Source organism: Galleria mellonella, unplaced genomic scaffold (assembly GCF_026898425.1).
Source record: "Galleria mellonella isolate WM207_F2 unplaced genomic scaffold, CSIRO_AGI_GalMel_v1 utg32, whole genome shotgun sequence".
Classification (NCBI taxonomy): Eukaryota; Metazoa; Arthropoda; class Insecta; order Lepidoptera; family Pyralidae; genus Galleria; species Galleria mellonella.
This window is the reverse complement of record NW_026442075.1, coordinates 1661688-1674161: the sequence shown is the minus strand read 5'-3', so window position 1 is coordinate 1674161 and position 12474 is coordinate 1661688. Positions and strand designations below refer to the sequence as shown.

Below are 12474 nucleotides of genomic sequence, written 5' to 3'. Positions count from 1 at the left end.
AATGGCGTAAAAGTATCAGAAGGGCTGACTTCAAATAAGGAAAAGGCCAAGAAATTGTTTGATTGATTGAGTATAACTCTGATACGGTTAGAAACATATTGTTAAGAGTGTGATGTTATAGTAAAATTACTGGATATGGGACACCATGATATCTTATTACTAAGGAATTACAGAGTTTGAAGGTTGCCACTTTTTTAAAATTCAACTTAGAATGGCAAACAAACTGACGGTCCACCTGATGGAAAGTGGTAACCGTCGCCTATAGACAGGAGCAGTACCATGGACATAACAGAGTATACTGTTTCGCCCATGATACCCCCATGCATTCCTGAGCACTCAGGTGTTATTCCTCTGTACTCTGTTAATTCGTTGCCATATCCCACCCTTCAAACCGAAACACAACCATGCAAACACAACTGCTTCACGGTAGAAACACGAATGGGACAGAGACGCCTAAGGAAACGTGTTTTGTTCAAAGTCGCCCTCTGGTAAACTTACTAGTGGTATATTGTACTTTATAAAGTTCATGGTACTGGTCATATCTATAGGTAATCGATACTATTTTCCAAAGTGAATCATCGGAATGTTTGCTATTCCTATTTACATAAAAAACCTTATTAGTCAATGATGACAGTGCAGATTTTCGAGTCATTAAGATTGTTGGACTTTATAACATTATTAGGTACAAAATAAATAGATCTCCTGTAATTTATTTTATTTCATACAAGCTTGTTCTTTGGTTTGTTAAACGCTAAAGCGATCTGTATCAAAGAAATTGGACAGTCGTGGAAAATATCACAGACTTTCGGGTCAAAAAGCTCAGGATATGAATCGCCGATTTCCTCTTGAAATTCCTTTTCGAACAACGATGACCTGTAACAATTAGGCATGGAAATTATTGCTATATTTAAACTATTATCATTTTGTGAAACTGTTATTTTTATTCACAGTGATATCACTAGTGCTAAATAAAAAAAAAAGTTATTTTCGCTTGCAATAACTTAATGTCACATTCTCTATTATTTGCTACTGAATATTAAATATGGATTATGATTTTTATAATAAGAGCCAATAAAAAGAGACTTTGTTCCACTGCGTTAAAGTCTCTATTTGCTCTCTTTGTACGGTCCAATCGGTCGTCTGATGCGGTTTCACGGTGATAACCGAACGCAACCCATGAATCATTAATAACTAATTAATAATAATCCGACTAAAAATTTGCTAATTTTTTTTAATATAAGATAGAATGACAAACAAGCTGACAGACCAAGTGATGTAAAGTAGTAACCGTCACCTATAGACATGAACAGTACTATTAGTACCACATCATTTAGAGTCTATATAAAGCGACCTATGTTAATTAAAGTAACTACGCGAAATCAAACATTTCGCGTAGCATATGATATTGCAGTTGTTAAATGTGAAATATTCCAACATTAATAACTTTTTTTTTAAAAAACTTATAATGGTAAACAAGCTGACGGCCCATCTGACGGAAAATGGCAACCATCGCCTATAGACATGAGCAGTACCTTGGACATAACTGAGTATACTGTTTCGCCCATAATACCCCCGATGCGATGCCATCCCTGAGGACTCACGTGTTATTCCTCTGTACAATGGAATGGCAACGCATGGGGGGTATCATGGGCGAAACAGTATACTCTATTATGTCCATGCTACTGCTCATGTCTATAGGCAACGGTTACCACTTTCCATCAGGTGGGCCGTCAGCTTGTTTGCCATTCTAAGTTGTATAAAAAAAAAAAAAACCCTGTAAATTCACTGCCATAGCCCACCCTTCAAACTGAAATACAGCTATGCAAACACAACTGCTTCGAAGCGTAGTTGTGCATGGAAAAGAGCCTTGAAAAACGTACGATGGCGAGCCGTAGTCATTCAAATGTTTCGAATGGAAGTCTCGTTTGTGGCGGATTACGGTGGTGAAAATCAGCAGCATTCAATCAATTATACAACTTTTTACAACTATTGAACATTAGCAAACTGTGTTATGACATGAACAGTTATTCGTTCGATTATATTTTCTTTAAGTTCTTCAAAAAGGGTTATATTAAGGTTTCTTCAGTATCGATAACGCACAAATCGTCATAGTCGTAGAATACTGACGGATCTGACAAATATTACATATAAAGATCCGTCAGTATTCTACGACTATGACGAAATGTCACCCCTAGTATTGCAGGCGTTCATAAACTACTGTTACCGTTTACAATCGGACAGGCTTTATGCTTGTATGCCATCTTTGTGGTGTAAAAAATAATGTTATGTTTAAACATTGAGAAACTGCTAAACAAAAAGTCCTCCATTTCAAATTCAACTTAGATATAAATATTTTGTAAAGTTTAAAGAAAACGATACAGTATTAGTATAATTTTAATATATCGGGCTGTGACAAACTGACAAACTAGCATCCATCAAGTAGGGTTAAACAATGTTATTAATTATAACATTAATAAATTATGAAAATGTAATCATCTAAATTGACCTAAACAGAGCTATCGTTTATATGAAATGACATGATGAGTCATAAATTTAAAATTTACGTTAAATTTCTGAACATCATTTCGAGTAACTTTGTTATTAACCGAGATAGTGTGAAATGTAATTTGTCATGTTAAGGGTTTTATTCTGGTTATTCTGTATTCGCTATAAACCGTTTCAATTCCTTAACTTTAACCGATAAAAAAAAAGAAAGTTCTCAATTGAACGTTTGTATTTTTAATTATTTTTAAATAAAAAATTTGCTTGTGGTATTTACCGCAAAATTTATCAGTTGCTTATTCGCAATCAAAAAAATTAAGATAACGCAGAACTACTCGACTAATCGTCATGAAATTTTATATATATATACAATATTTGAATCAAAGATGAACATAGATGGATAGATTATATTATACACTCTTTATTGTTTCCCTGATTACTTAGTAGTAAACTTATTAAAGATAAGTTAATTCATGTAATCGTAAAGTTATTAAGAGGGCGGCATTATCGCTTAAAGTGATGTAGAACATAGATTACATTTAATCTTGATTACGGAAATAAACTTGCAAATACATTATCATTATCCAACCAGTCGTTACCTGTTCACTGCTGAACACAGACCCTATTTGTATTGAGTTATTTTTCTCCGTGATTTTAACTTCATTTATTATATTTGTAAAATGTGCTAGTTCTTGTTATATATTTTTATTTATTAATTATATTAATCGTTAGTAAAAATTCCGTCTGTTGACTTGATGTAATATATTTTTTTTAATTTTCTTTTTTATAAAAAACTACAATTGTCAATGTATATAAAAAGATTCATTTTGAACAGACCCTCCATAAACTGCTATAAAGAAATATACCATTCCTTATGGCTGTTTGCCATTGAGGAGATTTTGCCAATAGTTACCACGCTTTGTTGGTACACTTTATATCCTGAGGAGATAGAAAAAATCTTAAAATTTCTATCATTGACAGGAATTAGCAGCGAACATTAAAAAAAAGGCGAGCAAGAAAAATCATGGAAAGGTCGCAGCGTCACAGGTTTTACTGCCTGGAAAAAGCCCGTCTTTAATAATAATAATAATACTACTGTTGGTAAGCGGATTGGCGACCACAGCTGGCTTTTGGTGATGTTTTACAAGGCGCCCTTCCCTCGACCATTGGGTTCTCTTAATCGCTTTTTAAGGCACTAACGGGAAAGGAAGAGATTGCCTATTTTATAGGACCACATGGCAAACACAGCTCACTAATATTATAAATGTAAAAGTTTGTTTAGTTTGTTTATTACATCTTATCGTCACAACGACTCGACTAATCGTCATGAAATTTATTAGTTTGTTTATTACATCTTATCGTCACAACGACTCGACTAATCGTCATGAAATTTATTAGTTTATTTATTACATCTTATCGTCCCAACGACTCGACTAATCGTCATGAAATTTAATGTGCACGTGGTATTCGGCACGTGGAAGGGCACAGACCTCTTTTGATCCCGGTCACTCGGACGAAGTCGTGACAATGCTTGTAAATAAATAAATATAGAATGAATGCGGAACGACCCTTTCGTTCGCATTCGTGCGTTTGTTAATTCTAAATAATCCCGTGACATGCACACCTGTGATCACACTTAATCCAGAACAAAGCATAATGACAATAGAGCTAAAAAGATTGAGAAGCTCCCACAATACTGGCGTTAAGAAATCAAAACCAAGTAAGTTAAGGTTGTAATTTAATTTTGTTATTTAAATTGCAATTACTAGTTTTTACCCACGACACGCATCAGTTAATACTTAGTTGTTAATTTTTTAAGACTTTTTTTTTTTATATTACCTTCTCCATTTATATGAATAATTAATACATACGTGAATACAGCTCTTAACAAATCATGTATTAATGACTTCCCAGGCGGCGCGAGAAGCATTTTAGCCTCACATATACTCCTCAAAACACAGGCACGACCATTGTAATTGTGACTGAAAATAAGAATTACACAAATAAAGCCATGATGATATCAGCCGGTAATTGTCCACTACTGGGCGTAGGCCTTCCCCTTGAGGGGTTTTACCAGTAATTTCGATACTTAGCAGATGAGATGTCCACCGCAGTAAGGCTTACGTGATGTTTTAAGAGAGACATCTCTCGACCTTCATGTTCCTTCTGTCGTCTATTACGACACTCACAGAAAAAGAAGGGAAAATAAGCCATAGATTAATACAATAAATAACTTTATTACCAAATGGAGAGTGTTCAAAGTTGCCTACATGAGATATGCATAGTTATATCATTATTTCATCAAACAACTTATGTTTCTCGGTTTGAAAAATAAGATAATTCTTGATTATCGTTCATCGTCATATCAGTTGTTAATTGATATTTAAAAAATAATAATTTAAGTGGTCTTAATAAGAATAAAAGATTCAAAAACAATAATTATTCAAAATTTTGTCTGTCTGTGTGTTTGATCCGGTATCAAGCAAAAACTACTTTATCAAATTGAATAAGGTTTTCACAATTTTATTCCTGACAGTCTAATTTAAAATTTGGCGTATGTTTTGTCTTGGTACGCCATCGAGAAGTAATCTATTTCATTGGTTTTCCTACAGCTGAAGTTCAAGCGAACAAAGTAGCGATCGAAAACTAGTTTTCTATAGACATGTATAGACATAATAATAATAAACAATCCAGTTCAAACACGTCATCGCTATCGCATGTACGAGATAGAATGAAACAGCAACTGCTGGCGTCTTGTTCTTTCACATATGCTCAATAATTAAACTTATCTATCGACAGATTCATTCACTACTTGTTTATGAGGACTGACTAGAGGAAGTGATTATTAGTAATGGGTTAGTCCCCATTGCTATTAATATACGCCATCAAGTCGACCTCCACGCGGTTTCCCCTGGAAACCATCCTGACTAATTTGTCGTTGAATTCGTCACGATGGGCTAACTGACTTGCTTTATCATCCTTACTTATCATCCCTCACTGGTGCCTCGCCAGTGTATACCGTTAGCGAAAGCGGGGTTACCATACCATTATCACACATTAAAAAAAAGAAACTGACTATGGTATATGTTAAGTTAGGTCATGGTATAGCCACCTACAGATCGATAGCATTCTGAAGATTCTCCCACAGATCCTTCTTCTGGCGATGATGGAGCTTTCTTCTAGAATGTGCGAGTGTAAACTCTGGATCTGGTAATGGATACATCACGTTTAAGTCGGTGGTCATGTACCATCCTGACGGTATGTGAGTCATGAATGTTTTCGCTAGAGATATGGTGATCTGTAGATATACAATGACATTATTTAATAAAAATGAATGAATGCAAACTCTTTATTGTTCTCCTAAATGATTATCAGATACATCATCATCATCATCATCATATCATCCGTTAACTGTCCACTGCTGAACATAGCCTCTCTCATGGCCCTCTGTCAGTGATTTTTTTATACCGTTGAGGTGGCAATCAAGCTTATAGCCAATCTGATGGTAAGTGGTTACCGTAGCTTATGAACGCCTGCAATACCAGGGGTTTTACGCACGCATTGCCGACCCTGAAGAAACTTCTTTATTCCCCTTTTGAAGAACCCCGTGCTGTAATCTCTTGAGGAAACCTCGGCAGGGAGCTCATTCCATAACCTGAGTGTTCGTGGGAGAAAACAGGGTTTTGTCAGTAATTGGCATGCTTGACAAGCGAGTTGGCAATCGCAGTTTAGGTTTAGGCGATGATTTAAGAGAGACGCTGCTGCCCATCCTTTCACGCTCCTTTAGTCGCTTCCTACGACACCCACTCAAAAGTCAATTATAAAAGATAATTAATTTAATCATATCGTATATAAGCAATTATTGTGGCTAACTTAGCCAATCGATAGAAAGTAATTTTTTTACTTAGAATTATGTGCTAAAAATTAAATTAGGTGCTAAAAATAATATTGTCTTACAAAAGTAACATTTTCTCAGAAAAATAAAACAGAGAATTCAGTTATAACAAAATTATAGCCTCATTTCAATAGAATTTAATGGAAAAATAAGCAAGTTTCGATTAAATTATCCTTCAAACGTTCTCAAAATAAAACTATTTACAGAATGTATCATTCAATACATTATTCGATATTTGATTTATATTTAAGACAGGCAATATCCGATATCTATATATTGAGGTTACGTTACCATTACGATATCGCCCATACCAGTCAAATAACTATATTCTTTACGAGCAGGTTTGTCTTTTCGATATATATTGAATAACCGATATCAATGTTATTGGGTCAATATATGTATAGATATTGCAACTACAATATATAGATATTGCTATATATTATCCACCCTTAATTTGTACTACTATTGGATATCAATCAATCAATCAATAATTATCGTATAGTCGCTTCAATCAATCGTTTGTTCACATTTTCATTGAATTCTATTGATACAAACTGAAAATTGGAAATAAAATTTTATCGATTGAAAAAAAGTTCAAAATCGGTTCAGAATAGACGAATAAATTGTATAGCACAATACATATAATAAAATTGTAACTGATCACTGTCTGTACATGGAGGATTTAAAAGAAAAACTATTATAAGGGGGCTTTATGAACGCAATAGAACCTAAAGCAATGATTTTTAGAATTTTTGTCTGTCTGTAAATTTACTACTACTGTACGCTTAACAAATTAATGCTTAACGCTTAGCAAAATAATCTCAGAAACGGCTTAACCGATTTGAATGCGGTTTTCATTAATGCGTTGCAGTTTTCCCCGCTTAACATTTAATCGGTACATAAATAAAAAAGTTACGTCAATCTAAAGAATCAAATAAATTATATCTATCTAAAGAATCAAATATATTATAATTATAAAATATAAAAAGCATATAGAATACTTTATAGAGTGATTCACGCGACTGAAGCCGCGGGACACTGCTAGTAAAAATATAAGTACTCTACTCTACTAAGTTGTGAAAAAAAAATCGTTTACTCACAACAGCATTGCTACCAGCTGGAAAAGTAAGGTGTCTCCGTTTTCTTATTGCATTGATGGACGCCTTAGTATTGGGACAGTGAGTCCTCGAAATATCCGAAACTGTGTTGCACTCAGCTACGGCAAAATACGTTAGAACTATCACAACACTGTGTAAATTCATTATTTCTAATCTATCTTAGAACTAGAATCTTCCTTTTAATATAATAATCAGTGTTTTTAACTTTAGATTCAGTTGTTTATCCCAAGTTGCGACCATTTGTGGTATAGCGGTGCTTTGGACTAACAGAGATGTGACACTACGCAATCGTTCGATATACAGTATGTATTTTATAATGCAGTATTTAAAAAAATGTTGATGAGTATTCTTAATTTGAAACAATGTCGGATTTCGGTATTATATATTATTATAATATTACAATAAATTCCAATAAACGTCACAATTATATGTATATTTTCTTAGAATCTGATAAATATATTTTTTAATCCTGAAATTCGATAATGAAATAATGTAGACAGTATAAATATCAATAAGATATATCTAAATTAACTAATTTATAATAATTTAATAAATAATTTAGAAAATATGTATTACAATTAAAAGTACTTAGATGTATGTAAGGTATTGATATTATTATTTGCATATGTTTTATTACTATGAGCGATCTGTTTACTACATATACATACTTCTTGCGTCAATAGCTACTGTCTTTTTGATGATCGCCTTTTATACTTCATAAGTATAATATATATGTGTGCGTGCGTGTGTGAGTGAGTGCGTGCGTGCGTGCGTACGTGCTTGCGTGCGTGCGTGCGTGTGTGTGTATGTATTATTCTTTAAATAGTGAAATAAAAAAAATAAATAAATAAATACTTCATTGAGACATATTATAATATCAAATAAGAGTATTATTTCCATTTTATGTCCAAATAAGAAATTGTTTATAAACAACAGGTGTGCTATTGGCGAGTATCCAAAACAGTATTGAGTCTATATACTAAGAAGATTAATGGAGAAAACAGGTATGGACTATTTATTAGGTAGTGCGATCTAAAAAGACGTTACTCGTCAGTCATATATTACGACCTTAAATATAAAATACTATAAACGTCACACAGCGCCATCTAGTATATTTTTTTAAAAACACGAACAAACACACCGAAAAATTTGTATTCTTATTGTGGAGAGAATCGATCCTACGACCACTGATAAACGAGGTCATCAAATGGCTTAAGAATGACATCTTTTCTTTAGCCAAAAACCTCTAAATCATATCCGACCCTGTATTTTGTATATGCATAGCATACCTGCATAATATATTTTTTTAACTGTGAATTATGATAGATTATAACTGACAGTGTGACCATCTTTAAATACAACTTCAAATACGAGTCAATCTTGCCTTTTGTGTTAAAATGTACCAAATCTTGTTAAAGTCAATTTAAAAATAAAACAATATTGTTTTGGAGATTCATAGAGCAACGAAGTCTTGTTTGATCTCCTGTCTCCCTCATTTAATTATGTATAATTAATTAATATTATAAATACGAAAGTTTGTAATGATGAGTGAATGGATGGATGGGTGGTAAATGGATGGATATTTGGTACTCTTTCACGCAAAAACCACTAAACGTATTTGAAAGAAATTTGGTACACGGGTAGGTTAGATTCTAACATAGAATGTAGAATAATTTATAATCTGATTCATCTGGGCAAAGCCTCAGGGTACAGCTATTTATAACTATGTTATTTTACTCGTTGTATTCTTTGCTATGTATGAGTGTTTTATTAATATGGGAGATAATAAACAAACATTATTATTTTATCAGATAGTTAAATTATAAGATAGGAAATTATATTATTCTCGCTCTTTTATTACTAGGCTTAATCAAATTGGAAACAATTCGGAATTTTTTTTACCAGAGGGAGACTTTGTATAAAAGTCGATTGCTTGACGTACCACTGTTCCATTCGTGTTTCAACCGTTAAGCAGTTGTATTTGCATTCTATTTTGTATTAAAAAAAAATAGACTTGGCCTTCAAACCGAAACCATTATATATATAATATTAATATTTTTAAATATCTCCCATTTACAGATATCGTCCCCTTAGAATTTTATCATACTTTACTTTGCGGGTGACCGCGATATTTGCGCGTGCGCGTTAGATACATGTGCTTGTGCGTGTGCGTGTGTTATGTGCATGTGCGTGTGCGTTGCGTGTGCGTGTGCGTGTGCGTGTGCGTGTGCGTGTGCGTGTGCGTGTGCGTGTGCGTGTGCGTGTGCGTGTGCGTGTGCTCGTGCAAGAGCTTGCGGCTGTGTGTGCGTGTGCGTGTGCGTGTGCGTGTGCGTGTGCGTGCGTGTGCGTGTGCGTGTGCGTGTGCGTGTGCGTGTGCGTGTGCGTGTGCGTGTGCGTGTTTTTGCGTATATATATATATATATATATATATATGCGTGTATATATATATATATATATATATATATATATATATATATATATATATATGTATATATATGTGTGTGTGTGTGTGTGTGTGTGTGTGTGTGTGTGTGTGTATATATATATATAATAATGAGTAGGGATAATATTTATATTATTATATGTATCATATCTCCCATATTTAGTACTATCAAAATTTTTCATCGTGCCTCCCATTAAATTGTTTATAATTACTCCTCTCCATCCAAAGGTTGCCTGGAAGAGATCGCTCTTAGCAATAAGGTCGCCCATTGTTTTCTCATTGTGATTATTTCTTGTAATTATTTATATTTATAATAAGTTTACTATTGTAATCATTTGGAGGAAACAATAAAGAGTATCTATCTATCTATATCTAAATTCAGAGTGTCGACAAGCAGCTGCACCTGAAATCTGAAATAAGAAAGGGACTGAGCTACCCATACAAATGGTCTTACTTCAATATATAATTTGGGTGAAAAAAAATTGTACGCTTACTCACGTGCTAATTTGATTAAACGCAATGTGAATACCGGGAGCACGGTGTATAGAGTGGATGTGATTTTTTTTTAATTCTTATGGGCTTTTACCTTCTAATAATGGTAATAATGTGATGGTGGCTGAAGAAACTGCGCGGGCTACAACAAAATACTCTGTGTAATTCAGTATTGTCGTCACCAGGATGTGGTGCAATCTACGACGAAATTATGGCATTTTTTATACAACAAATTTGGCAAACAAACACACAGCCCGTCTGATGGTAAACAATCACTGTAGCCTATACTCTGAAGAAACCTTAATGTACCCTTAATTAAAATCAACTATGTAACTATTTACATGTAATCGAGACAGAAATTGAAGTGTTTTTCAACACAATGTGAGATAATTTGAAAAAGATATTTTTTCCTTAATAAATATTAATTTTTTAATATATTTTTTCGAACACTCTGTATTTACAATGTCCACCTAATCATATCGTGTTAGATTAATTTTATGTCGAGTTGCGTGTTTGGTGATACAATTAGAGGCGGTCGTACAATGAAGGACCGATGTTTGTAGATATTTAACAGACCACTAACTAATAGTTAAAGACCAAATCTTACAGCGATATTCACATATTATGTAACCTTGAAACTTGAACTTAAGAGCTCATCGAAGTTTTGACTGGTACCAATTTTCAATTAGAAAACCAAAATTATCAGTAGGTATAGATTTGCTGTATGATTCCGATACATAATTTTTTTTTACAACACGGGGGGCAAACGAGCATGCGGCTCACCTAATGGTAAGTGACTACCGTCGTCCAATTATATAATGACTACCCAAAGAGGCGACTTAATGGTAGAAGGATGAGCAGCGGGACACTGCTCATCCCCCTAAATCTAAATCTTTAAACATCGCCATGACCAAATTGCGGTTATCAATCCTCCTGCCAAGTGTGGTAACTACTGGAAAAAAACTCATACTTTGAAATGTATGCAAATAAATGAGAAATAGATAGCAAATAAATAGTAAATAGAAAAATTACTGATACTTTGAAAATCTTATCCTTACTGAATGTGTAAATGAATTTGTTTATTTCGTATCTCTTGGTACTTTAACAGGTCAACTTTTTAAGCTGTATAGATAGACAAGTAAATAACATTTTTTTTATATAATATATTGTTCTCATATCAATCCGTGTATGAGATCATGTATTTTACTTACACTTATCCTGATATTTTTCTAACTATTAATTATTTCATACCTCATAATGATCTAAAAAAAGTAGTTTGAAATATCTTGATCCTTGAAGGTCAAGGTATCTTCACACAAAGTATCAAAATCAGTTGAGTGGTTTTAGAAGCAACCAATGAGACAAAGCTATTTATAAATTAATTTTGAATTAAATAAAACAAATACATTTAAAATATAAACCGTACTTCAGATTATGCTAAAATTTTGTAGATTAGCTTACGTTTCATACATTTCCTTAATGTTGGCTACTTAACTCCCCGGTGTAGCATAATCATGAATTATGCTTTGAAATGAATGGCAAAGTACAATTTAAAGTTTCGCGTACGTTAAGAGCTCGTGATAAATACAGAGTAAAAATTGTAAATGAGTGTTGCAGGAAGTTGAAGTTCTTTTTTTTTATTTGATGATGGCAATCAAGAATCCAATCGGAGTGACTGCGAGCGTCCGGTGAACGCTTGCAATATTAAACACGGGGGGAAAGGGATTGTTAGCAATGGAGTTTGACAGCCCTATTGCTAGCGATATACCCTATTAGGTCGACCTCCACGTGGATCCCCTTGGAAACCATCTTGAACAATTCTTGTTGATTTCGTCACGATGGGCTAACTGACCTGCTTTATCTTTACCTCTCATCCTTCACTGGTGCTTCGCCGGTGTATACCGACAGCGCGGGTGGGGTTACTATTACATTATCACCCACTAAATAAAAAAATATTAAACACGAAAGGGATTGTTAGTAATAGGCTTGTTGGATCGGCTGTTGACTGTCCACTGGTGAACATA

At 33.8% G+C, this 12474-nt stretch overlaps 1 protein-coding gene across 1 annotated transcript; it reads right to left on the bottom strand.

Moving 5' to 3' along the window:
* Nucleotides 1-700: 700 nt before the first annotated feature.
* LOC113510837 (uncharacterized) lies at nt 701-7742 on the bottom strand. The gene is made up of 4 exons (XM_026894372.3): nt 7498-7742; nt 5619-5800; nt 4374-4484; nt 701-873 (listed from the first exon to the last, which is right to left on the bottom strand). The coding sequence occupies exons 1-4, from the start codon at nt 7657-7659 to the stop codon at nt 720-722; spliced, it is 609 nt and encodes a 202-aa protein (XP_026750173.1). The 5' UTR covers nt 7660-7742; the 3' UTR covers nt 701-719.
* Nucleotides 7743-12474: the final 4732 nt, after the last annotated feature.